Source organism: Papio anubis, chromosome 10, assembly GCF_008728515.1.
Source record: "Papio anubis isolate 15944 chromosome 10, Panubis1.0, whole genome shotgun sequence".
Classification (NCBI taxonomy): domain Eukaryota; kingdom Metazoa; phylum Chordata; class Mammalia; order Primates; family Cercopithecidae; genus Papio; species Papio anubis.
The window spans coordinates 124,929,718-124,957,252 of NC_044985.1; the positions used below are offsets into that span (position 1 = coordinate 124,929,718).

The 27,535-nt window shown below is 55.3% G+C and overlaps 2 protein-coding genes across 8 annotated transcripts in view; both read left to right on the plus strand.

Annotated features, from left to right (window-relative positions):
* CROCC2 (ciliary rootlet coiled-coil, rootletin family member 2) overlaps window positions 1-5,119 on the plus strand; it is a 79,246-nt gene extending 74,127 nt beyond the window's left edge. The window contains 3 exon segments of the mRNA XM_021924251.2: window positions 847-978; window positions 1,763-1,942; window positions 3,299-5,119. Of these exon segments, the coding sequence (XP_021779943.2) occupies window positions 847-978; window positions 1,763-1,942; window positions 3,299-3,385 (399 nt within the window). The 3' untranslated portion in view covers window positions 3,386-5,119.
* A 5,627-nt stretch (window positions 5,120-10,746) lies between these two features.
* Window positions 10,747-27,535, plus strand: part of SNED1 (sushi, nidogen and EGF like domains 1) — an 88,034-nt gene continuing 71,245 nt past the window's right edge. For all 7 annotated transcript variants that reach the window (XR_004176730.1, XR_002516458.2, XR_004176731.1 and 4 more), the window contains exon 1: window positions 10,747-10,959. Coding sequence is in view for 3 of the 7 variants with exons in the window: in XM_003908192.4 (XP_003908241.3) it covers window positions 10,747-10,959 (213 nt within the window). In the remaining 4 variants the exon portion in view is untranslated. The remainder of the gene's footprint in view (window positions 10,960-27,535) is intronic.

Below are 27,535 nucleotides of genomic sequence, written 5' to 3' on the forward strand. Positions count from 1 at the left end.
ACATCATGGGATCCCATCCACACCAACCACCCATGAGGCATGCCCCAGGCCATCTGGGGGCGCTGGAAGCAGGCTGTCTGGGGCTGGTGGACGGTGTTCCTTGCCTAGTGCTGCTCTCTGTAAGAGAGAACTCTTAGATTCAATCCTTTCCTCTAGAAGGCCTGTTCGCAAGGGAACAAAAGGTCCCTGCCAACTTTCCCACAGAAAATGTCTGTTTCCTGGGTAGCCTTCCCTGATATTTAACGTGCAGCTTATCCTTCCTGACCTGTACCGATGGGGTGGGGAGTGGGTGACTAAGGAGGGGGCTCACTGGGGCAGCCTGCAGCCTACAAGGAGGACGGACAGTGGGGACGGTGCTGCCAATGCCACAGGCTTGTTGGGACTGAGACAGCAAGTATGCCTGGCTCTCAGGGCCTGTGCCTGTACGAGCTCAGCAGATCCTGAGTGCCAGCAGCAGAAGGCAAGTGCCAGAGAGTGCAGGGGATCATGGCTCATGAGGCTTGGAGGAACACTGAGAAGACGTTTGCGGGGTAGCTCCTGGAATGTCACCTTAAGAGATGTAGAGAGTCCCCCATTGAGGATGTTGATGGGGACATCTGCTGCTCTGTAGCTGGATGGGGACTTGGCCCCATGCTCCTCCTTAAGCTGTCACTCTGGCTGCAGATGTCAGATAGACCTGGGTGAGGCCGGGGTTCCTGGCCCAGGGCAGTGCCCTTCCTGACCCTGCCAGCTCTTAGGGGAATTCAGAGTCCTTCCCAGAGGCATCCCTGTGCTCCCAGAGGAGGGCTGGCCTGACCTCACTTCCTGCCACGAGGCCACAGGTTCTGCCTCCTGGGCTCTCTGCAGACGGAGCAAGAGACACTGAAGAGGGAGGAGGATGTGGTGAGGCTGGGGGCTGAGAAGGAGCAGCTGGACCAGTCTCTGAACAGCCTGCACAAGGAGGTGGATGGAGTCCGGAGGCAAAATCATCAGCTGCAGGTCAACTGGGCCAGCAGAGCTCTGCGTACCCCAGACTTGGGAACAGACCTGGGGTGGGATCCAGGAGGGTGTCAGTTCCAGAGGGGTGGCTGGTGTACCTCCATCTCACATGTGCACACATGGGGAGGGTGGCTGGACCAGCTTGTGCATGTGATGGATACAGACTCAGATCAAGGCCCCAGGCAGAGCTGGAACCAGGACCCAAGGCTCCTGCCCTTCTTGAGACATTGAAGTCCCCGTGGGAGCCAGGCCTGGGCTCTATAAAGCAGCACAAGGGTCAGACGAGGGAGGTCAGAGAGACCTGCGGGACAGGGCCAGAGGCTGCTGCCTGCTTGTGTTGGGGCACGGGAACCCCCTGAGGCCTAGGGGCCTGACACCCACAGAAGGGGCCTCAGAGGCTTCATTCTCCCTGTCCACATTGGACATACCCCCATCCTCAGAGACCAGCAGGGGATGGGGGCAGGATGGGCAAGAATCAAACTTCGATGCCCTCCAGACACCCAGCCCAGACAAAGTGAACCTGGGATGCCATTAAAACAGATTTTAGGCCCACCCTGGAGGCTGCGGCTTAGTCTCCAGCCCAGCCAAAGCCAAACCCAAGGCCTGTGGGCTGAACATGTGCACCCAACCCTAGGTCTGCTGGGCAGTCCTAGCCAGGGTCAACACCGGCAGAGGACAGTGGGGCCCACAAGGGGAGGTGGAACATCCTGTGGCACTCCTGCCCTGGGATTCTGTGTGGCCCTCGGTGAGTGACAGCAGTGAGATGCCCAAGTTCTCACTCCAGGCCCAGATGGTGGAGATGGAGCAGGCCCACACCCAGCAGCTCCAGGACCTGGCGGCCCAGCACCAGCGGGACCTGGCCACAGAGGCAGAGCGTCTGCACGGGGACCAGTCACAGGCCACACAGGCCCTGGAGTCCCAAGAATGGACCCACCAGCAGCGGGTGAAGATGCTGGAAGAGCAGGTAAGGTTGGGACCCCAACCCCCTGGGTGAGGGCAGAGGGAGGGAGGGAGGACTGGCATCCCCGCAGCAGCACCCAGTAGGGGTGACTTCTTGAAGTCTTCTAGCAACAGGGGCTCTCCACTGCCACCCAGTGGGCTCCAGACCCGCTCTGGGCACTGCCTGCACTTCTTTGCTCTCGAGGGCACGAGGTTTACCTCATATCCCAGTGAGGTCACTGGGAGGTGGAGCGTGGATTCTGGGGCAGGTCACCACCCTCTCTGAGCCTCCATTGCCCTGTCTGTAAAGTGGGGTAGGCAGGACAGCTCCTGTGAGGGGTCACTGGGAGACTGAGCTGTCGCTATGTGTGAGGTGCTTAGACAGCACCTGGCACACACGGTTGTAGCAGAGGCAGCCCCTGCACCTGCCTTCAGAGTCACGAAGGGAAAACAATGGTATGCGTGGCACATGTGGGGATGAGGTGGGCACAGTGAGGCGTTGTGCACGGCACACCCACACATGCATAGGTACACGTGACAGACCTGCTGGGCTGAACCACGGAGCCTTGGGGCTCAGAGCTGTCAGGACCTTAGAGCTGTCTGTTCATTTTACAGATGAGGAAACTGAGGCCCAGGAGGTGACCTGACTGCCCAGTGTCATCCCCAAGTTAGGGCCCATGACCACCAGGGCACTTTTGCTAAATTTATTAGCAAAAGGACATTTATTTATTTCCTTATCATTCTGAGTGCCTTTTTTTTTTTTTTTTTTTGAGACGGAGTCTCACACTGTTGCCTGGGCTGGTATGCAGTGGCACGATCTCAGCTCACTGCAACCTCTACCTGCTGGGTTCAAGCGATTCTCCTGCCTCAGCCTCCAGAGTAGCTGGGATTGCAAGCACCCACCACCATGCCTGGCTAATTTTTTTGTATTTTTAGTAGAGACGGGATTTCACCATGTTGGCCAGGCTGGTCTTGAACTCCTGACCTCAGGTGATCCTGAGGCCCAAGGCCCGCCTCGGTCACCCAGAGTGCTGGGATTACAGGTGTGAGCCACTGCACCTGGCCTCATTCTGAGCGCTTTCATGGCCTGAATAGAAGCAGGCCCATCCACCCAGGGTGCGCAGTGGCCATAATCCTGAGGCCTCCACAGGTGGGCAGAGTGGGCATCCGTGGTGAGAGGGAGAACTGCGCATCCCTCTGGCAGCAAGGGAGTCGGTCTGATGTCTGCTTGATGTTTCTGTCCCAGGCATGCCACCTCTCCTCGGGAGCTGTGGACCGTGGCCTCCAGCCCTTTCTGTCACAGAGCCCTCCATGCCTCTGTGCCCTGGGGCCCTGGCCATGCAGCCTGCCCACCTGACCTAAGCCACCGTTCTGTCCCCAGGTGGCCGGCCTGAAGGAGCAATTGGACTAGGAAATGCAGCGGTGGCAACATGCCCACCTCGACCAGACCTTCCAGACAGGACAGTGAGGCCTGCTGCACACCACCCAGCAGCCTAGCCGCCTTCAGCCCTGACAGGCCTGCAGGGGGCCCTGGGGAAGGTGCTGGAGGCACTGGGCTGCTGGGGGAACCACTGTTGGGAAAACCAATGCCATGTGCTCTGCACAAGAGAGACAAAGCTCAAATGGGGTGGGCACGATGCCAGCAGAAAGCACAGGGTGCAGGTAGCCACCAGCCGGGCTAACACTCACTCCTCAGGGTCCCCAGGCAGCGGCGCACTCTGAGCCCATTGGCCACAGAGCTCCTCTGGCCCCTGGGGACTCGGCCTGCAGCTGGTGCTGGACCATACTGCGGGTCGTTCATCGCTGACAGCCCCTTCCCCTCCGGCAGAGAGCAGGGGCTTGGGCATCCTCACACCCTACCCCCGCCTGGCGTCCTCACAGCCTGCCCCCGCCTGGCACTCCATTTCCACTTTGGAGGAGCTGGTCTGGCCAGACCCCCGGGGCCAGGCCCTGTCAGGCTGGCTTCCCCGGCTTCATTCCGTGCCCTCAGCTCTGTAAACACGGGAAAACACGTGGAAAACATTTCCACCAACTGGAGCCAAAAACATAATGTCCTGTAAGGCCAGCCACCACATCCCCACGCCCAGCGGCTGCGAGCCTCCGCATCCAGGAACTGCGGCCGTCACGGTGGCAGGTGGCTGGAAGTGACTCAGATTCAAGTCCCCGTGACTCACTGGCCGCCAGAAGCAGGGGAGTGTAACACTTAAAGCTGTTACAGAGCCTCCCATGTTCCTGGCCTGGAAATGCTGGGAACGGTCCTGCGGGATTCCGGCCGGGTTGCTATGGAGACCCAGGCGGCCATCTTGGGCCTATGGCATGGGCCACCTGTGTCCATCTGTGCTCCTCGTCTCCATCACCATTGCTCAGAGTGACTTGTTCTCCTCTCCAAAGGGCCGCATGCTTTATAGGTGGTCATTTGTGATATCTGTGGGGCACCAGCCAGCCCAGTGAATCCCTGCATGTACCACAGGGGCCTCCCACCCCGGCCGCAAGGACTCTGGCCTAGGGGTGCAAGGCCAGAGGCTCCCGGCCCCCACCCCATCACAGTTACTGTGAGCCGCAGCTCCATGTGCAGCAGTGTCTATTTCAAGATCACTCTGGGACTTAAAATAGTCTGTCCTGGCACACCTGGTTTTCTGGTGGACTTAGTAATGGAGTTACCATATGCTGTAAATTGTGCAAAATCAATAGCTAAAGAGAGGTGGTCAAATAGGCTGCTTCCTGTCTGTCACCTCTGCCTGATTGTTGGGGGCTGTGTTGAGAAGGATTCTGAGGTTCAGCCTGGGCTCTGAGGGGAAGAGCTTGGTGACCCATGAGCAGAGGTTACTGTGGGCAAAGGAGGAGTCAATGGTGGCACAGGTGCCCTAATAGGCACTCCCTGCCGTGGCCAGTCACGGGTGGAGGACAGCAGGCAGGCCTGCCCCCACTGCTGGAGAACGCTCTGCCAGATGGCAGGTGGAGAGGGTCACTGAGAGGCAGCATATGGTGCTAGGGCCTGGCACTTAGTAGGTATGTCCCTTCCCTGCCTTCCCTCCCCATCCGCAGTCTCCTCAGAGAGGGGGACTGCCACTCCGCAGCCCTATTTAGACAGCTCGCTCTCCAGCAGTTTCAGGACCCTCCCTGCCCTGGCTGCTCATGGTGAACATTTGAAATGCACCTGGGGGCCTCAGAATTTTGAATTTTAACAAATAGTTAAATCAGCATAGAAGATGCTATTTTAACTTGTTCAACCTAAAGGCATGTATTTAGGAAAAGAGGATTTTTCTAGTGGAAATACATTGGCATGTTCTTAAACATGTCCAGCGATCGTGCGTGGGCCTTTGTGTTTGGGTCTCATGATGACTGAGAACTGTGCTGGGGTTTGGAGAGCTCTCCCTCTGTTCTCACAGCAGCCCTTCGAGCACCTGGTTTGCAGATGAGGAGGAAGCCTTGCTTTGGGACAACTCTGCACCAGGTCGTCAGGAGAGGGTCAGGCCCAGGGACCTGACAGCCCGGGTCAAGGCTCCCTCTCCACTGGCCTCGCCCCAGGCCCATCTGCCCAGTGAGGGGCAGGCAGAACCCACGTTAACCAGAGGACATGCCCCAGAGGCTGGGGTCCCCCTGCCCCTTCGTGAAGGCAAGGCCAAGGGAAGAGGGGGCTGGACCCCTTCCCACGCCCTCCGCAGAGTGGAGGGGAAAACACCATGCATAGCCTGCAGCCAGCCCAGGCCTACCTGGACAGGGGTCCCAGCTGTGCCCCCACCAGCTGTGCAACCCTGGACAGATTCTTTAGGTTTTGGTTTCCCTGTCTATAAAGTGGGGTGATCCCAGCCCCAGAGGGCCCTGGTGTGTCCTCCGTGAAGGATCACCCAAGCTGAGGCCAGAAGGACTCAGCTAACGGTGGAGGGACTATCACCTGCCACAGCCACGGCTCTGGGAGTGCCATGTCCATCTCCCTGCTGCCATCCCCAGCCTGTAGAGCAGCCTCGGCCGTGGTCCAGCGGGGCCAGGGTGTTCGAGGGAGCAGCCCCTGAGGCCAGCCTGGTGGAGGCGGCGCAGATCCGTGGTGCTCCCAAGGGAAGGGCAACTCTCAGGTCTGCCTCTAGAACCCACAGTGAGTCTGGGTGTCAGTGGAAACTCGGAGGTGGCCCTCAGGCCTGTCCCTGCAGGGGATGGACCCCCAGAACCACCTCATGGAGCTGGAGCCACACATAACACTTGCGACCTCGGAGGCCTCCACAGTCTGGCTCTTCCTCTGCCTGCCCTCTCCGGGGGGCAGAGGGGATAAATGTGCCCAGGGTTTCTGAAAGCCAGGAGACCCTCCCCCACACAAGGCAGGGATGCAGGCAGGGGCCCAGCTCCTGTCTGAGACAGAACACAAAATCCCTTCGGATTCCTGCCACCCTTGAGGCTTGCTGAGGAATGTGGGGCATGCAGGGGGTGTTGGTGGGTCCTATCTGGCCTCTGGCCAGGAAGCTCTGATGCTCTGACAGGACCTCAGGTGCCTGGGTCAGGGGGCAGCACTCTGCAGGCATCCAAGGATGGGGATACAGACCAACGCAGGGAGGGGACAAATGGGAGAGGAAGGCCCCCTGGGGAGGGGGCACTGGAGGAGGGGCCACGTTGAACACCGATGGCAGCACCCCATGGCAGGCCAGCCCTCTGAAGCACCCCAGGTTGAGGGAAGCACAAGCTTTGGTTGGCTGAAGCCAGGGCAGGAAGTGGGCCAGCTGGAACCAAGAGCATTGTTTATCTGGGCTTCCAAAACATTCATACTTTTCAAATTAATTGCAAAAAAAATGTTAGCAGGGAAACATAGAAAGAAGAATGTAACCACCACCATGATTTGTGACCTGCAGAGCCCCTGAGGTGACACCCAGCTTTTTCTAGCACATGTGTGCTTAGGACGGTTGAGGCTATAGCATGGATGCTACTCAGAGTACTATTTTTTAAAACTTTTGCTTGACACGATACCATTAGAGTTTTCCAGAATCACTAAAAACGCCTCAGAGCAGGTTTTGTTGCTGCAGGGCCTGAGTGCCCCTCCACTTCTGGCTGTCCCCGCCGTCCTGGAGCCCTGTGGGCTCTGTCCTGTCTTGGGCACTCGGGAGATGGACGAGGCTCCCAACGGGAGGCAGGGTCTCATCACCCCCAGGATAGGGAGGGCCGATGCCTGAGCCCATGCAGCAGTGAACATCCTGGGAAGGAAGTGTTGAGCCCCAGTCCCGTCGTTTCCTTAAGATCAACCACAGAAGTCCCGTCATGGGAGTCAACGTGTGCGCGGCTCCGTGTGCATGAGAAGAGGAGGTGCAGGGCAGGCTGCGCGGCCCCCACACTCCCTCAGGGGGCCAACTGCACCAAGACTCCAACCGTCCACACAGGACAGTGACCAGGTGAGCAGGTGGAGCGGTCCTTGGCCTCTGTGACCTCCTGGCCTCATTCCACAGCATGTAGAGGTTTACTTGGGATCGGGGCTTCTGGGGCAGGAGACCTGCACTCCACCTGCCACTTCTGGGAGAGAAGGAGAAAAAGTTAGGGTGGGCTACAGCCAGCCAGCTCCTGCCCCTGGCAGCCCAGGCCTGAGCCCCCTGGGATCTCCCACCCCTACCCTGTAAGGACCAGACAAACAGGCCCAGCCGACCAGGTGCAGGTTGAGGAAGGCACTCCCCACCTTCGCCTGCGTGGAGCCCTGAGCCTTGGGGCATCCTGAGGGCAGCTCCCGGGGCACCCCATCTAAATTGCACACACACTCAGGCCCTAAATTAAAATGTCACAGGCCGGTTGGGGAGGCTCGGGTTTCCTGGCCACGGAACATGAGCCTGCTTGATAAAACAATTTTGGTTTTGATAAATGTGGATTTTCTGTGGCAGAGACAAAGGCGCCCTTGAGTCCAGAGGGGAGCCTAAAACAGCACATTGCTGAAAAGTATTTCCTGATAATATTTTTAGCACCTGAAAAAAACATTTTTTTCTCTTTTTTGCCTGCAGAGTTGTGTGCGTGTGTGTGTGCGCGTGTGTGTGTGTGTTTTTAATGAAATGTAATGCCCAGCAGCAATGGGGCCTTGTGTTAACCCCCAGATCCCCGGGCCCGGCTGAAAATCTGCACAGGGCGCAGGCCAAGGCTGGTCAGCAGGGTACGGGCCCAAGGAAGAGTGGTCTCTCTGGGCCATGACCAGGGTCTGGCCCACGGCCAGCTGCTCCCCAGGCCCACCAGCTCTGACTCTCTGGGACAAGGACGAACCTAAGCGTTTCCAAACGCTGCTCTGTGGACCCCTGCAAGGCCCACCAGCCCACCCGCCTAGAGAAACAGGCCTCCACTTGGTGTAGCCAGTGAGTGCCCCTGTGTGCCCCAAGATGCCCTGGGCCCTGGGCAGCCCTGCCCCCAAGTTGACCCAAACCCAGCCCAGAAATGGGTCGTTACCCAGGCCCCTGTCTTATGTGCTCAAGAGAAGGTCAGCAGTGGCGAGAAGGGCGCCTGTGGCCTGAGCAGCCAGCTTGGAGGCAGCACCCTGGCTGGGATCTAAGAGCAGAGCAGGAGCATGTGGTGGGAAGTGGATGGGTAGTAGGGACAGGGCAGGAGGTGGGCCAGCCCTAGGGCGGGTCAAAGCCTCAAGCCCTCATGATGAGGCTTCTTCAGGGGAGAAATCCTGCCCTGGGGTTGGCACTGCCACCTCCCACCTTCGCAAACTCATGGGAAGGGCCTTCCAGCCAGGCCCCAAATGCACTGAAAAGAGGATAGAGGGCTGCCAGGTTTTTCTAGAAAAAAGACAAACAGAAAAGCGTTCTCCCTGATTCCCGCCATGGTGACGCCTGGCAGCTCTGTTCCCGAGGCTGCTACATGGGGCCTTGTCCTGACCCCACAGCCTGTGCCAGCGAGAGGTGGGAGCAGACCTCCCTGCCCAGGGAGGCCAGGGCTGGGCTGAGGAAGGGGTTAAAGCATGTTCCTGAGGCCCCGTGTGTGTGCGTATGGCGCCTCCGTGCGTGCGAATATGTATGTGTGCGTGGACGTGTGTGCATGTGTGTGGAGACGTGTCTCTCCTCGCCAGGTTCTCACCGAGAGCCGGCCTCAAGTAGGGATTCTACAAGTCCCTCTCTGATTCCTTCCTCCAAAGACAGGAGGCCTTGACCTTCCTGGCCCTGGAACCATGGCTGTGCTGCTGTCCTGGAGCTCTGAAAGCTGGGACCGTGATCTAAGGGCTAACTGTGGGACAGAACCTGTCCTCTCCCAGGCTCAGTTTGCCTCTCTGCAAACAGAATCGCCACCCCATGCAGGGTGGGAAAGGTGCCAGGGGCAAGCTTTCAGGCGCGCTCACTCTCAGGGGCGTGCCAGTGCAGGGTCAGCCCCTCCTTAAACATTCTGCACCTGGCCCTGACACCAGATCTAAAGGGTTGTGAACCTTTAAGTGAAAACACCAAGTACAGGATCTGTGAGAACCGGCAACACCCAGTCACACCCAGAGAACCCTCCGCTGCTTCTTAAAAATAACATTGACTGCGCCCGGCTCTCGCTGAAAAACAACACATGCTCACCTGAGACATTTCAGAAGATACAGACACGAAGACAGACAAAAAACCACCCAGCACCTCAGTGTCACCTGAGACATTTCAGAAGATACAGACACGAAGACAGACAAAAAACCACCCAGCACCTCAGTGGTAGATGCAGTTACCATCAGCCCGGCCTTTTCTGCTTGTCTTTGAGGGGTGCACCCTTATCTTTGGGGGCCCCAGTGTGGCACGCAGCCAACATCACCCAACTCTAAGAGAAGAGACGAGGGTGGGCCAGGTGGGTTCCAGGAATCAGGCCCTGCCATGAGCCTGGGGACACAGAGGTGGTCCCGGCTGGGCCCCTGAGGAAAGACAGACAGGCACAGAGCAATGCCCAGGCCAGCAGCCCCAGAGGCAGAGGGGAGGACTGGCAGGCCACAGGGTGTGGACCCTGAATTCAAATACTGGGACTCAGGGTCCTGCCCCAGCCTGCCAAGGCCAGCGTCATGGGCCCGCTTGCCCCCAGGGCCTGAGTGGGTCAGTCTTCCCCATGGAGGGTTTGCTTTACCCAGGGGTCGCCCCCGAGGTCCTGGACCTCCCAGGAATTTCTCCCGATGTGGCCGCGCAGATGCCAACACTTTGTTCCTCCGGGCTCTTCCTCGCACAAACCCAGGCAGGGAGTGGGCTCCGGGGGTAGCCTGCCCCTGTGGCTGGAAGCCTGGCGTCCCCAGGCTCGGGGCTAGGAAGGGGACAGCTTGGAACGGGCCTCTGGCCACTCTAAGAAAGGTTCATCCAGGCACTGCCCGGCCAGGGTGCCCCTCCCGCCCCCCGCATGGTGACACGCCTTCAGGGCGGGCCCAGCGTCTCAGGCCTTAGGGACACAGGTCTGCCCCAGGACGGCTCTGAGGGTCCAGGCGCCTCCACCAGGGTAGGGACCCGGGACGGAGCATGACCCCACCACGGGGCGCGCGCCCGCAGGGCCCTCGATCGACTTGCCTGTGCCCGGGCCAGGGGACTGAGCTCCCCGCGCGCCCGCGCCCTCCCACGGGGCCTGGCGCTTTAAGAGACGCCCGATTTGCATGGCCCCGCCCCCCGAGTGACCGCCGGGCTGGATATTTAAATCGTGGCCCCAGGGGCGGGGCTGGCCCCGAACGCGGTCCCGCCCGGCGCTTTCCTCCGCGGAGCTGCGGACAGAGCGCGGCCCGGCTGCACTGGCGCGGGACGCGGAGCCCCCGACGGCGCGGCCAGCGGGCGCACCAGCGCTCCCCGCACCCCGCCTGGCCCTGCCGGCCACCCCCGCGCGCAGCCTCGTCCCCCAGCGCCCTGCGCCGCCCGCGCCCCGTCCCGCCCGCACACCCCCGCGATGCCGCTCGGCGTCGCCTGGTCGCTGCTGGTGGCCGCGGCCCTGGGGCTCGGGGCGCGCGGGGTGCGCGGCGCGGTGGCTCTTGCCGACTTCTACCCGTTCGGCGCCGCGCGCGGCGACGCCGTCACCCCCAAGCAGGACGACGGCGGCTCGGGGCTGCGGCCGCTCTCGGTGCCCTTTCCGTTCTTCGGCGCCGAGCACTCCGGACTCTACGTGAGTAACCCCCGGGCTCGCGGGGCGCCCGGGAGGGGAGGGCGCTGCGCCCCGGCCGCTGCCCGCCGGGCCCGGACTCCCGCCGCCGCCGCCAGCCACTTGGCACCGGGGCGGCCCGAGGTGGAATGAGGACAGCGCTTCCTCCCTCGGCGGCCAAGGCCGGACAGCGGCCCGCAGGAGAGGCGCGCGGGCGGGGCGAGGGCGGCAGCCGCCGGGCACCGAGGCGGGGGCGAGTGGAGCGCGGCGCCCCAGCCCCTGCCAGACCTGCCGAGCGCGTCTCCCCGGCGCCTGATCCCCAGGGGAGAGCAGGGGGCCCTGGTACTGCCCTGGTTTTCACACATGGCAGTGTGGCCGTGGGCACGGGCTTCCCGGGCCTCAGTTTCCCAAGTGGGGCTCCTGGCCTGCGAAGGTTGCAGCCCCTCCTTGGGCCATTTCAGCCCCGCCCCCCGTGGACGCCAGTGCGGCCCAGGGCCAGGAGACTGGACCCCTTGCCCAGGCACTTAGGGCAGGGCCTGCTTCTCCACAGACCCTCCTAAGCGGGCTAGCAACAGACTTGCCCCCTCTCTCCCCTCCTCTCCGCAGTCTGGGGTCTGGCCGCTCAGGCTCAGACCCTCCAAACAGGACTCCCAGTGGGACTCCTGAGGCCAGGGACTCATGACAGCAGGCTCAGCTCAGCTGAAGGAACAGGCCCAGTGCCAGTTCTGTCTCCATGGCTCCCAGAGTGTGACCCTAGGCCAAGCCCTTATGGCCGCCCAGGGAATGAAATGCACCTGGTAACTGCGTGGAGCACTTGCCCTGAGTAGGCCACCGTGCACTGGAACTTGGTGGTTTCCTGAAACACCCCAGATCATATCTAGAAAACTGCTGGGCCAGCCTCTAGTAGAGTCCCCTCCGGCTCCATCACCACTGCCACCTCCACCATCAGCCCTCCCACACCCTCGCCCACCTCCAGTCTCTACCCACTGCCAGCCACATCTCCTCTGCCATCTGTGCTGCCCGGAGTAACACCACCTGTACTGCCAACTCCACCATCAGCACCACCTCCTTCAACCCCACCAGCAGCAGCACTCCCTCCACCACCATCCCCATGGTCCCCAGCTTCCCGTCGTCACCATCCACATCCTCTGCATGGCTATCATCATCCGTCGCCGCCTCCATCCACAGGGCCTCCTCTGCCACATGCCCTCCAGGGCACCTCCCACCCCACAACTCCCAACACCATCCACAGTGCCCACTGTGTTTCCCCCACCTGCTCAGGAAGGCCTCCCCACCTCAGTGGCAGCACTGGGTGACCTGACCGTGGTGGGAGGAGCAGCCATGCTGTCGATGCTACCCCCTGAAAGTCCCTCTGGACCAGGACTTGGACAGAGGAGCGGGACTGACTGCTGGAAGTACGAAGTGGGTAGGGCAGAACGGCGCTCAGGGTTGGCCCGGGCTGGAGGAGGCCTGTCCACTTTAGGTATGGGACACTCACATTGGCACCATCCGAACAGAACTCAAAAGGCTCCTTAAGCATTTGGGCCAGGCTCAGCGTTTCCGCCCAAAGTCACAGGTGAAAAATATTATTAAAATGGTTAACCCACTTAACAGCCTCACCGAAAACATCTACCCTTGCCAGAACAACTAGGGGAAACAGCTCTAACGTGGGAAGATCTGCTAGGAAAACAAGGGTTTCGTCAGAAATGAACCTTCTGGCTGCTAACAAAACATTTATCTCCATCAGAGCTTTCTCCTGAAACAAAGATATTATTTGAAAAACATTTGCTGATGTGGACGCAGTGCCTGCAGTGCACTTCACCTTTCTGTTTGCTTAGCAGGAAGGAAAATGGGATTCTTGAGGGTGCGTTGCCCAGGACACCTTGCCTGAAGTAACTGTGAGGGCTCTGTGGTCAAGGAGGGAGAGAGGAAGGGGTGCTTGGCAGCAGGTTAGGGCTGAAGCCAGGTGGAAAGAAGGGAGGCATTTGTTCTGAAGGAAGTGGACCTGATTGGGGCCTCCCACGCCCACCCAGGCTGAGCAGACCCTCTTCGGAGGCCCCTGGCTCTGGCCCTTGTCCAGCTCCAGTCAGTAGGGGCATGGTGTCTGCTGGTCCTGGACTCAGACTCGCATGTCAGGCCCAGCCAGTACCTTCCAGCCCCCATCCCACTGCAGTGACCTCTGTGCTCCTCCACCCCCAGCCTGTGGCTTGACCTAGAGTAGGCTTGTTGTCTGAATGAATGAACATGCCTCCCTCTGACACTGCCCGCACGTCACAGGTAGAAATTAGAAGTGCTCTTGCATGAGATGGGTGCTTCTTCAGTCTTCATCAGAAATAGCACATGGATTATGGTCCTAGCAAGACAGCTCTGCCACACATGGAGTGGCCCCCTTTCCAGAAGGGACCCATCGTTTTGCTTCTTTCTCATGTCATAGTGGCTGTATGTGTGTGGTAAGTCGTAAGGCTCTGAAAAGTGTTGAAAGTGCATTTTATTGCTGAGGTTCTACACACAAAGATAATGCAGCCAAGGAGTGTGGCACGTTGAGGAGTATGGTGCGCCAAGGAGTGTGGTATGCCGAGGACTGTGGTATGCCGAGGAGTGTGGTGCGCTGCTGCTACCCTGCCATGGGGCCTGTGCAGGTAGAGTGATTTCCTAGGGGCAGGTGCAGGTAATGAGAGAGGAAATCTTTCTGGTGCCCCCTGCACTGAAGCCCCTGGCTCCAAGCACTGCCCCCACCCACGGCATGGTCTTTAGGCCACGGGAAGATCTCGATATCCTTGATATCAGGACCCCCGACAGAGCCCTGAGCAGAGGCAGGGAGGATTTGAGGGTTGAGAGTGGGTGGTGCCCTGCAGAGCCCGCAGGCAAGAAGGAGGAATGCAGACAGTCAGCCTGACCCTGGCTGGTGCTGGCCAAACCCCTACTCTGCGTCCTGAGGCTTGGTGCCATACCCCAAGTCTGCTCGCTCTGGCTCTGCATGACATTCCCATCCGGGCACAATCCCGTCCCTACCCCTCCCAGAACACAGAGCCCAGGGCAGCTGCTCTGGTGTGGGAACTCACCTGCAGCCTGTGACCTTTGCCTGGTCATTTCCTCTCTGAGCCTCTGTCTCCCCATCTGTGTGGTGAAGCTCCCCCATCAGATCATACCTGTGACACACCCCATCACTGTCACGGTTGTGTGGTCAGCAGCTCCAAGGCATCAGGAAAATCCACCCTGACCCACAGGGACTGTCTCAGCGGGACCGAGGCCTGCGCATGAGTGGATCTGGGAGAAGACGTGGGGAGAAATCACTGCTCTCTCTGCTCTTTCCTGAGCTCATGAAACACCCCAGCAAATGCAGGAGCCCCTTGGCTGGGAGGAGGGTCCTGGGCTGCCCCTTGGCCACCCTATTCACTGAGGTTCCAGGGCTGGCCCACCCCCTGCTGTGGGCTTGGCCAAGGTAGTCCTGCCCCTCATCAGCACCCGCTTCTTGCTGATGCCTGGGTATGGCGGAAGCAGATGGAAGGGGATCCTGGGGAAGAGGAATGGGGCTGGAGTCAAGGAGGATGCTGGAGTGAGAGAGCCTGATGACTCCAGGTCAAGGCCATGAGCCCAGGACAGCTGTGATCTGCCTGGACCTCACAGGCAGCCCCTGAGAGGATGGAGCAGGACAGTCATGCCCAGTGCAGATGAGGAAACTGAGGCTCAGAATGCAGATTCAGGGGTCTTCAGTCTTCTAGGTCCAGCTGCCTCCTTACTGTGCCACCCCAAACTCAGTGGGACCCAAACAGAAATCCTGATTCCTCCCTGGCCCCCACCCATCTCCCTGAATGAACCCCTGAGAGCCTCCCCGATGCCTCCTTCCTCTCCCTCACCCTCCACATCAGCAGCAGCTCCGCCTACATCTCTATTTGGACCACTTCCTAGCTGTCCCCTTCCCGATGCAAGCTCCGTCCCCACTTGCCTGGACACCTGCAGCACCCCCTTGCTGACCTCCAGCTCCTGGCCTTTCCCTCCTCTGTGCAGAGTGGGCAAGGGAGCCGTACAAAACGCCGGTGGGATCCGGTCCCTCCTCGCCAGAATCCCCGCTACACCTCCCTGCCCCCCCACCCCTGCTCAGACACTCCCCCAGCCCCACCCTCTGTGCTCACTGCAGTTCCTTGGTTCTGACCTCACCTGGGGTGCTCCTTCGTTTTCTTGTTTGGGATATGCACCCCATGAAGGCAGGGACCACATCCATCCTCATGCCACCATTCTGGTGGTGGGCTCAGAATAGGCCTCAGACCACAGCCTGGGGCTGTAGTGGTGGTTGTGCCCCTGTGAAGGACTCTCTCTTCCACCCCTGCTGAGGCCAGAGGATGCATGCAGCAAAATGCCTGTGCCCTGAGCAGTGAGTCCTCCTGTGCCACATCCGCATTGTGGGCTCATGGTGGTGGCCACCAGCACATTTCTGCACCCTGTGTTCCCCAAAGCAGAAGCAGTCCCACCGTCCCTGACAGGGTGAGTCTTAGCCTGGGGGTCAGCTTTTCCACACAGAGATGCAGGACCTGCACACTTCAGCCTCAGCCCACGGCTGGCTCCCTCCCAGGACTGGCCTGACCCATGGCCCAGGCACAGCTGTTGGAACACGGTAGTGTGGTAGGGGGTCCTGGCTGCATGCTGGGCCCCATAAGGAAAGTCTCTGTCTGCACTGCCCCACCTCTGCAGGTGACCTGCTTAGAGAAGAGGCTCACAGGGAAGACAGGTCAGTTTGTGTGATACTGACATGAAGTGTTGTCTGTGACATTTCTGTGTGTGATGGGCCTTGAGAAGCCATAAGGCTGCACACAGGAACAGCAATTTATAAAGGTGACCAAAACAACATTGGTTATCATTTTTACTGCTCTCTGCCTTCTAATATCTCTAGTTTCTGATGAGCCCTTTCTTGGCTGAGTGAGCTGGAGTAGGGCTGGAAGCCCCAGGGCTGGATAGGGCCAGGCTGTCCTATGTGAGGAAGGAGAGAGGCTGATGCACGCATGGAGGGGAAGATCCTGGAGTGGAGATGAGCCTGGGGGTGAGACTGACCTCTGCCTGTGGCGCAAAATGGTCCCCACATCCACTAGGGGAGCCATGAAGAAAGGAGATGTGTGTAGGCAGTGAGCACAATGCTGATAAAATGGCAGTCTGACCATTTGTTGTGGCTTCTTGTTCTGGCTTCCTGTGAAATCTTCAGCAAAACCCTTACCACACCTTAATGACTGTGGCCTTGATTCTCTTTCTTGTAAATGCTAAAAAAAAGAAGTGTAGTATTTATTTTTTAAAATCCAGACTGACAAATCTCTTCCTTTTAATTAGAGTGTTTTAGACCATTTACATTTAATGTAATTATCCATATGGTTGAATTTTAATGTATCACCTTCCTATTTGTTACATCTGTTCTCTATAGTTTCTTCTTTTGGATTTTTAAAAATGATTTCGTATTATCTCTACTACTGGCTCATTAGCTACACCTCTGATTTATTTTTTCGTGATTATTCTAGATGTAAAACACGTTTTTAACTTAATATAGTTTACCTTCAAATAATATTATATACTTTCAAGTATGATATAATAACCTTATGACAGCATACATCCATTTCCCTTCTGGCCCTCGTGCTGTTGTTGTCATATGTATTACTTTACACATGTTATAAACCCAATAATGCACTGTTAACTTTTTGTTTATTTGAGATGGTGTCTCACTCTGTCACCAGGTTGGAGTGCAGTGGCGTGATCTCGGCTCACTGCAACCTCCACCTCCAAGGTTCAAGCAATTCTCTGCCTCAGCCCCCTGAATAGCTGGGATTACAGGCACCCACCACCACACCCAGCTAGTTTTTTTTTTTTTTTTTCTTAGTAGAGTTGGGGTTTCACCATCATGGCCAGGCTGGTCTTGAACTCCTGACCTCATGATCCACCAACCTCAGCCTCCCAAAGTGCTGGGATTACAGACGTAGGCCACCATGCCTGGCCAATGGTTTTTTTTCTTTAAACAGTTAATTATCATTTAAAGAGATTAAAAATTAGAAAGTCTTTTACATTTAACCATATATTTACTATGAAAGTCTTCATTTCTTTGTGTAGGTCCATATTTCTTTTTTTAAAAAAAACATTTTATTTTTTAAATTTTAGTTTAGTTTTGTTTTTGTTTTCGTTTTTGTTTTGAGATGGAGTCTCACTTACTCTGTCATCCAGGCTAGAGTGCAGTGGCATGATCTCGGCTCACTGCAACCTCTGCCTCCCGGGTTCAAATAATTCTCCTGCCTCAGCCTCCTGAGTACCTGGGACTACAGGCGCCCACCACCACACCCAGCTACTTTTTGTATTTTTAGTAGAGATGAGGTTTCACCATGTTGGTTAGGCTGATCTGGAATTCCTGGCCTCAAGTGACCTGCCCACCTCAGCCTCCCAAAGTGCTAGGATTACAGACCTTACCCACCGTGCTTGGCACAGATTTCCATTTTTATATCATTTTCCTTCTGCTTGAAGGACTTCCTCTAATGTTTCTTATAGTGTAGACCTGCTGGCATAAATTATCTCTGGTTTTTTAAAATCTGAAAATCTCTTTATCTTTGTTTTTTGAAAGATATCTCTGCTAGGTGGGTGTAGAATTCCAGATTGACTTTGGATTTTGTTTGTGTTTTAAATCTTTTGAAGATGGTGCTCTGTTGTCTTCTGATTGACATAGTTTCTAATGAGAAGTCTGCTGTCATTCCCATCTTTGTTCCTCTGTATATGCATCTTTTTTCTCTGATTGCTTTTAAGATTTTCTTTTTATCACTGCTTTTCAGCAATTTGGTTATTACCTGTATTGTTGTAGGGCTTTAAAAATATTTCTTCTGCTTGGTTTCATTAAGACTCATGATTTGTGAGTGTATAGTTTCCAAGAAATTTGAAAAAAATCTCAGCCATCTTTGAATATTTTTTCTGTCCTTTCTCTCCTCCCTTTTGAAGACTCAAATTGTATGTACATTTAACTTCTTACTATTGTCTCAGAGCTCATTGAGAATGAGAATGAGGCTGTGTTATTTTTAAGTCTTTTTTCTCTGTCCTTCATTTTGGATATTTCTGCTGTTACGTTTTCAAATTCACTGATTTTTTTTTTCTACACAGTCTAACCTATTCATCCCATTCAGAGTATGTTTGTTTCATCTATTTCACTTTTTACTCATATAAGTTCTATTTGGATCTTTTCTGCATTTTTCATTTCTCTCCTCATTATGTTGACATTTCCTTTTCTATCCTGGGCATGTTTTTCATGTTTGTAATAATTGCTTTAAAATTACTGTCTACTAATTTCAGCATGTACTTTTTAATACAATACTTTGACTATCTGTGAACAAAAGTGAAAAGAATGGTGAACAATTATTAAACTCCACGTGTAGAATTGTTTTGCACAGTGGTATGGGTTGGAAATGTTGAGGCTTTTGAGCAAATAGATTGAGAATGATGTGAGCTTCTCTTGAAGATAGGAGTTGCAGATATGGAAAGGAGGAAACATCAAATGAAACCTGTGGCTTTGTGTTAGATTTGACTTGAACATATCAGTATAACCTCATAGCATATATTTCCGTATATGTATTATGACAGGTGGGTGTGGACATAGGTATATACACCTGTGTGTCTACCTACATCCACAGTTCCTAGCTGTGTCCACTGAGATTAATGGAAGCAATAATACCTCAATAGCAAAGGGCACTTCCATGCTCAGATCTTGGCTGCTAAACACCAGTCTCCACTAAAAAGAACCAGGGTACCTTGGAGATCCTAGGGTCATGGCAAGAGAAGTATAAGATGAACCTGGAATATCTTGTTGTGCCATAAGGTAAGGAAGCACTAGAAGAAGGATGAAGATGGGTCAAAAGGACACAGAGGCCCTCCAGAAGGGGCTCCCACTGGCAGTGTTTGGGACAATTGGAGCATTAAAACAAAGAATGATAGTAACAGATTCTAATCTATTAAATAAAGGAGAAATCCATGGCTTCACACTGATATAAGTAAATAAATGATGAAATGTATAAATGAGGGGAACACAGTATTGATAGCTTTGCATCAATGTTAAATTTCCTGCTGTGGGTGACTGCATATGCTTACATGAGAGAATATACTTGTTGATGGGAAATACTGAAATGTTTACGGGGACAAAGGGTCATGAGGTCTACAACTTATTCTCATATCCTCCTGAGTTTTCGTTGATAAGGTGAAGTTAGAGCTTCTTGGCAGAGAAGTGGCCAGGTGGCCAAACCTCATTCTCCCAGGCAACCCCCACAGAAACTTGGTGCATTCATTCACTGCTGACTTACTCAGTACTTCGTTTGTTCGTTCCTTCAGTCCAAAACCTTGATTACACCCTTGCTCTGATTTAAGGAGACAGGAGAGCAGCAATGCGTCTTTGTTTAATATTAAGTTTAGTTACTTTTGTCTGTTTTGTTGGCCACGCTGTCAAGCTTCCAGAACAGTGCTAGCTCCCAGAAGCTGCTCCGTAAATAATTATCGTTCATCTTCTCATCATTGGGATGATACATCCGTAATTCCATCATCCAAAAATGAGTGCCGTTACCATTTTGGTGAAGTTCTTCCTTTTCTGTTTTCAAGGATAGGGTTTTACAAAACAAACTTCGGGTTACCATCTCATATGGGTCTCTATTTTGCATATTTCGTTCAACGTTACACCACGAGCATTTACCCATGCCCTAACTTTTCTGTGAAACCATGCTTCTTCATGACAATGCAGGATTCCATTCTGTGGCTGCACTGTGAGTGGTTTAACCAGTCGCTAGTTACTGGCTCTGTGGTGTTTCAGAGTCTCCTGAATCAATGTGCGTCCGTCCTATGTGGGCCTTCGTGCAGGCCTCCCTCTCTTTCCCTCCCTTGCAATAGACTGTCCCATATGGGCTCCCTGGATCCAAGGCAGGGAGCTTTTCAGGGCACTTCCCTGCTGTCCGCCGCTGCCCAGAAGGGCATTCGCAGTTACACCCTGCCGTGGGTGAAGGCGGCTGTACCACCTGACTCACTGAGCGCAGCCTGGAGGTGGTCGCTTCCCAGCTTTGACAGGTCTGGACTCTGTATGTCTCCAAAGCAGGCTTCCGTGCTGCTCCAGGGCCGCCTGGGGGCGTGGCAGGAATGCAGACCACCCAGGGCAGATCCCAAGTGGGGGAACACAGTCAGTGCCGTGACCAGGGGCTCCTGGAGCTGGCTCAGAGCCCCACTTGGGAAGCATGGCCCCTCCCTCCGAGGGCTGCTCATGGTGACCCAGGGCACTCCTAACCTAACCTACTCTGCAGGCTCTAGTCTCCTCCTGCCTCCTATTTACTGCGAAGGGGTGGCCGGGACAAGCCGTCCCCACAGGGTCCCAGCCAATAGTACTCCTGGCACTCCTTCTGCCCGTGAGCTTCTAGGCCAGACAGGGTGTCCTAGTGTTCTAATTGGTGGTGGGGGTGGGGGCTCTGGGCAGATCCAAGGGCAGGACAGGCTGGAATGGTCTGGGCCTGGTCACACTGCTGCATGTCTGTGACCAGGCAGGTGGGAGCCCCAACCTGACTTCACCCCATTCATCCTCTGCAGGGACCAGCCTCAATACCCAAGTGCCTCGGCATCCATTCCCTGGTTCTTTGCAAAGCGGGGCAAGTCATTCATTCAGCCAGCAGGTGTCAGTTATTAGACACCACTGTGTGCAGCCCCTGCCCTGCTCCCGTGCTGCCTGGGGCTCAGCACATGCTGAAGTCGCCTCTGGGCTCTGCGGGCTGGTCAGGGAGCACCAAGTGGGAGCAGGACTGTGGCCAGCCCAGGCCCCTGACCCCAAAGCCTCCACACAGGAGGGTAGCCCAGGATCACACTGTCCTCTGAGCTTGTCCAGGAGCTTGTCAAGGGTCAGGCACAGCCTCTTGGGCTCTTGAACCCACCTTTCAGCAAACATTTCCTGCCATCAGCTCTGGAGTGTTGGAGGCGGCAAAGTGGAGCAGGCAAGACAGCCTTGGAGGCTCACTGGGGGCAGGACGTGGGGATGGGGCTGGGGTCCCGGAGGAGTGACGGGGGTCCCCATGAGTAAGACTCACAGGTATGTGGGGAGTGGGGGACAGACCAGGCTTGCATCTTGAGATTGCATCTCTGACGGTGGTGGCTGCAGGGGACAGTGGCCCAGTGGCCACTGCAGAGATGCAGGGTGACTGCAAGGAGGCCCCTCCCTCTGAGGTGTGGACAGGTTGAAGGCAGCAAGATCTCAAGAGGCCAGGAGGCAGCGGCCCAGGCTGGCGATGGATGGAAAGGGTGGGTATAGACACCCAGAGAGTGTGGGGCCACCGCCCCCAGGCCAGGCATGCCCTGGGGCCTCTGGGGGATCGGGCCGTGGCCTTGCTGACCGTAGGGACTGGCGGAGCACCTGGCCAAGGTGGGAAGCAAGTGAGGCAAGGAGCGGGAGGCAGGAGCTCCTGTCAACACATGGAAGCAGAGGGGCTGGTGGGGAGGGAGAGTCTGTGAGGACAGCAAGAGGGACAGGGCATGAGAAGGGGCATGGGGGCTAGGGGCATGGCCCCATGGAGACAGGGAAGCCAAAAGACCCAGGACCTCAGCTGCAGGAGAGAGAGGACAGGGCATCAACACTCTCCTGGGAACCCCTCCCTTACTCCTTCCCTGTCTGGGCGCTGAATGCAGCTCAGATGTCCCCTCCTCCAGGAAGTCACCCTGGCTGTCCCTGGTGGTAGCTCTCTTCCCTCCCACTGGAACACCCCCTTGGGTGACTGCTTCTGTCCCATGTGTTTCCCTGGAGGCCCAGCCCAGTATTGCCCTCGGTGGCTGGGCCAGGGGCCAGCCTCCTTCCCTTCAGGGCTGGCGTGAGGCCGCTCAGCGGGAGACCATCCCCTTCAGCTCCAGAGGCCCTGCCCATCCCCCCAACCCCCTGCCGCCCCAGGACGCCAGCCCCCGCTGCACTGTGCTTGTGGGAGGAATCCTAATTGCCTAGAAAGCTGCCAGGAAATAAAAGACATGCCTACATTTTTCAAAACAAGCTTCTAAAACACCTCGGGGCTGTGCTGTTTCACTCTTGGCAGAGGAGTCAAAGCCGGGAACCGCAGCACCGCCTTTGTGATCTAAGGTTTGCAGAGCCAGGGTGCTGCTTCCTGGCTCCTGGGGCCCTCGGAAGTCTCTTGGGTCCCTGGCTCCCCTCCAGGCCCACCCTGCCCTGCTCAGAGCAGCCCCTCGGCTCAGGTCGGGGGAGCAGGCTGTTGCATATTGGCATTTTCAGCCCGAGGTCACCTCCCCAGCCGAGACTCCCCAGAAGCTTCAGCTCTTTCCTGCTTTCATCCAAGTCGGAAATGCCACTGGAGCGCGTCTCTGTGCTTCCTCCTGAGCCAGCAGAGGGTCAGCCCCGTCCTGCAGGAAAGGCACGGGTGCCCGAGGGCAGGAGAGCCCTGAGTGCCAGTGGCCAGCCCCACCTCCCATGGAGGAGGGCGTGGAGCCTCCTCCAAGTCCCCAAGTCACCGCAGCTGCAGGTTCCATGTGGCCTGGGGCCTCCCCAGGGTAGCAGCTGACCAGCAGCCCAAGAATCTCAGCCTGCTCAGAGGGGTCAGAGCGGCCCCTTCATGGCAAGGCCACTGTAAGGCTGGCTGGCCTTGACCACAGCCTGAGAGAGGAGGGTGAGGACGGGGCGTGGGGCACTCACCGGGGTACCCGCCATGCTCAGCTGTGTCCAACGCAGAACTTTTTCCAGGCGGCCTGTGTGTGAGCCCCTCCCAGGACCTTTGTCACCCACCTGGGACTGTGACGTCCAGATGGCAGTCTTGTTTTTCTCAGTAGCCCGTGCTTGACTGGGAGGAGAGCGATGCCAGCACTGATCCAGGGCCTGAGCTCCAGGCTGCAGGCAGAGCCATGACCCCAAAGGAGACCAGAGGGTGGCCACGGGGAGGCCCTGGACGACGGGATCCGCAGGCAGGGGCTGGGGTGCTGGAGGACGCAGCCAGGGCCCGCTGCAGCGTCTCTACCCTGCAGACCCAGAACAAGCACACCGCCCTCCCTGCCTGGGGGTGGCAGGTCTCCTGGGTCTCCTTGCACATGGAGTGGTTACATTTCTGCAAGTGTCCCAGTGGCGCTGGGCAGGCCTTGCCAGGCTGACTTCAGGCCCCAGACCCCTGCAGACAAACACTGACCCTCAGCAGGTGTCTGAGATGCCAGCGCTGGGCAGCCTGCTGGCATTCCCGCCCCTGAAGTCAGGACGAGGGACTAAACCTGCACTGTTCCTGTACGAGTGCTCAGGTCCACACCTAGCCGTGAACGGGGGCATCGGCTGGGAGACGGGCTAATCCTTTCTCCTTGTTTTCCACGTCTGTGTGGCATGTTTTACAAGGCGCTATTGCAAGTAGGCAAAAAACAATAATAAAATGGTCACTTTTTGGGAAGTAGCGTTTTCCCAGCCCTGAAGAAGGAGAGGGACCCCAGTGCTGGGGAGAGAGGGGTTGCCGCCTGGCTCCCTGCCCTGCTTCTAGCTCCTGGGCCCTCTGGCCTGGGCCTTGCCCACTACCTGCCCTCCACCGGACATTGGGACGTCCACATCTGGAGAAAGGAAGTCCCGCGGGCCCCTGCCCTGCACTGCGGTGCTGGCGCTGCCCTGTCCTGGCTGCCCTGTCCTGGCAGGGGACAGGGCCAGCTTGTTCTGCCTCCTCCCTGGCTCAGCCCCCAGCGGGGAGGGCAGCAGCTGTCTGGGGTGGGGAGAGAGGAAAGCCGGAGCAGGGCTGCGGTGGGTGGGCCAGGGCCTCTGCACACCACACACCTGCAGGCTGGGCTCCCGCTTCAAAGGCCGACAGAAAACTCAGGGCAGCAGCTCAGGAGCCAAGCAGGGAGTGGGGCCAGCTGAGGGAGAGTGTGTTGGGTGCAGTGAGGGGCAGAGCAGGGAGGTCCCCCGCACCAGGCAGGTGGCCCAGCCCCAGGGACCTCGGCCACAGCGGCCTCCTGCCCCCAGATGCTTCTCCCCCAACCCAGAGGTACCACTTGTCACTTCTAACCCTTAGCTCTTTTTTCCAAAACACGTGCCAAAAAGGGTACAAAACAAACGTGCAAAAAAACAGCAAACGTAACGCAAACCCTGGTGGGCCCACCGCCAGGCCAAGAGCAGACGCTGCCACCGCCCCACCCTGCGCCGCCTCCCCAAGGCAGCCCCTCCGGCCTGTGAAAGCACCTTCTCACACCCGCTTTTTCCCTCCCTGGTGTTTTTAGGGTGGCTGATCCGCATCTCTGGTGGTGGTGGTACTTCATTATCCCCTCTGTGTCATTGTATGAGAAGGTCACAGGTTCTTTGTTTACAGTGGTACACATTTGGGGCTGCTATCGTTATTTTAATTGAATTTTTCCAGCCTTATTGAGACCAAATTGACAGACAAAATTGTGTGATTTAATATACCTACACATTGTGAAATGACGACCACAATCCCAAGAATCTACACATCCATCAGCACAGTTACCATTTGTGTGTGTGCATGTGTGTGATGAGAACACTTAAGATTACTCTCTTAGCAAATTCCAAGTAAACGAGGCAGTACTGTTAACTACAGTCGCCATGCGTTACATGGAGACCCCAGAACTTACTCATCCTGTCTGACTGAAGGTTTGCACCCTCCAATCAACATTTCCCCATTTCCCACCCCAGCCCCTGGCAACCATCCTTCTACTCTCTGATTTTATGGACTCAACTTAATTTTAATTTTATTTATTTTATTTTAGAGACAGGGTCTCACTCTGTCACCAGGCTGGAGTGCGGTGTCCTGAGCCTAGCTCATTGTAACCTCGAACTCATGGGCTCCAGTGATCCTCCCACTTCAGCCACACCCCACTGTGCCCGCCACCCCCCTGCCCCTAGTAGCTGGAATTATAGGCATGCACCACCACCCCCAGCTATCTTTTTATTTTATTTTTCTTTTTTTGTAGAGACAGGGTGTTGCTGTGTTGTCCAGGCTGGTCTTGAACTCCTGGCCTTGAGAGATCCTCCTGCCTCAGCCTCCCAAAGTGCTGGAGGTTACAGGCGTGAGCCACCACACCTGGCTGAGTTCAGCTATTTTAGATTCCACATATCAGTGTCTTTCTGTGCCTGGTTTATTTCACTGAGCATAATGTCTTTCAGTTTCATCCAAGTTGTTGCAAATGGCAGGATCCCTCTAGTCGTGGCTGAGTAACATTCCGTTATGTGTACATATGTCTGTATATATATACACCACGTTTTGTTTATCCATATTCATCCATCAGCAGACACTTAGGCAGAGTCTATATCTTGCTTTTGGGAGTGCAGCTATTCTGTGAGATACTGATTTCATTTCATTGGGTATATACTCAGAAGTGGGATTGCTAGGCCATATGTTTGTTCTATTTTTAATTTTTTAGGTGGGGCTGTTCCTAGCTTTAGACTACTCTTTTTTCTTTTTTCTTTTTTTTTTTGAGATGGAGTCTCACTGTCTTGTCCAGGCTGGAGTGCAGTGATGCGATCTCAGCTCACTGCAACCTCCGCCTTCCAGGTTCAAGCGATTCTTGTGCCTCAGCCTCCCAAGTAGCTAGGATTACAGGCGCGTAGATCACCATGCCCGGCTAATTTTTGTATTTTTAGGGGAGACGGGGTTTCACCATGTTGGCCAGGCTGGTCTCGAACTCCTGGCCTCAGGTGATCCACCTGCCTCAGCCTCCCAAAGGTGTGAGCCACCATGCCAGGCCTAGACTACTCTTAACAATGCTGTTTGTGAAAACTCTTGAAGGCATGTCCTGGTGCACATAAGTCCACGTTTGTGTCGAGTCCACACCCAGGAGTGGGATTTCTGAGCCGTGGGATGTGTGTGTGTGGATGTTCCCTGGCGCCACATCCCGGCCAACGCTTCTGCAAATGAAGCAGCTACATGGTGGGGGTCACCGTGGTCTCCTTTTCTTTTCTGTGAATGAGGCTGAGCCAGTCTCATATGTTCACTTGCCATTGGATTTTGTCTTTTGTGGAGTGACTGTTGAAGTGTTTTCCCTCTTTTCTATGGAGTTTTCTTCTTTCTCACCAATTTCCGGGGGTTCTTGGTAAAAACACCAGGTCATAAGTGTTGCAAATATCTTTTCTCATTCTGCACTTGTTTCATCCTCTTGAATGGCGTCCTTGGGTGGATAGAAGGTGTTAATTTTACTGTAGTAAATTCTCCATAGTGCTTTCCAACAGTCTTGTAGCTGTTTCATTTTGTCCTTCCCGCTCAGGTCTCTAATACACCTGGAGGTGATCTTCTTGTGTGGCCCGAAGTAGAGTCATGCAGATTCCTTTTTGGAGGAAAGGAAAGCAGAGCCAGCACCCTTGTTGAGAAGCCGCCTCTCCCCACATCCCCCCAGCGCCGTTTTGGCTGTTCCTGGGCTCTCCCTCCTGCTTCTCTGTCCCTGAGCCAGGAGCGTTGGGCTACTGTGGCCTGATGGGAAAGGCTGGCATCTCCTAGAACAAGCCCTTCCACCTTGCTTTTCACGAGACAGTCTTGGTTACTTTGGACTTTGCATTTTCACGTAAAATGTAGAATTGGCTTATCAAGTTACACACGCACATACGCACACCTGTTGTGGTATTTATTGGGATTGCATCGACTCTACAGATTAACGTGAGGAAAACTAATACCTTTACCATATTGAGTTGCGCAATCTGGGAACCTGGCACATTTCTGTATTTACTTAGGTTGACTTTAACATTTTCAGTAAGGTTTTAGAGTTGAGTGCAGAGAAGTCTTGCCCATCTTTTGTTAGATTTACTCCTGGGTACTTGATTTTTTTCACACTATCATAAATAGTGTCTTTTCTTTAATCTCATTTTCTGGTTATTGCTGGCACATAGAACTACAATTGATTTTTTACATTTTCTAACTTTGTATCCAACTTCCTGACAAAATCCCTTGTCAATCTTGATAAATCATCTCTGTGCAGAGTCTGTGGGGTTTCTACGTCCACATTCAGTCACGGCAGGAGAGGGGCTCCTTTCTACTCATTTTACTTTTTGACGCATTTTTATGTTTTCCTGCGCTGGCTAAGACCTCCCATGAATTGTCTCATAGCAGTGGTGTCGGTAGAAACCTTGACTTGTTCCTAGTCTCAAAAAGCAAGCGTTCCAGGTTCAGCATTGAATACGATGTGTGCACTTGTGTGTCTGAAGCCTTCTTCAGATTGCCGGCTGCCTTCTACTCCTCGTATTCCCAGCATTTGTAATCGCAAATGGACGTCGACTTTTATTCCATGCCTTCTCTATACCTCTTCAGATGATAATATGATTTTCTCCTTTAATCTGTTAAATTGGTCATTTAAATTAATCAAATTAATGGCAAATTAAATTAATTGGTTTTCTGATGTAAAGCATAGCTGTGTTCCTAACAAAAGCCCAACTCTGTCATGGTGGATTATTTATCCTCTTTGTATATTGCTGAATCCGTTTGCTAATAATTCATTTAAGGTTTTAGCAACTTTATGTGAAATTGGCCGGGAGTTGTCCATTCATGTACTGTCTTTGTTAAATTTTAGTATCCAGATTATGGTAGCCTCATAAAATGGATTTTTCTGTCCAGAAGAGCCTATGTGTCTCTGGAATTATTTCTTGAACGTTTGGAATAACTCACTGGTGATGCCA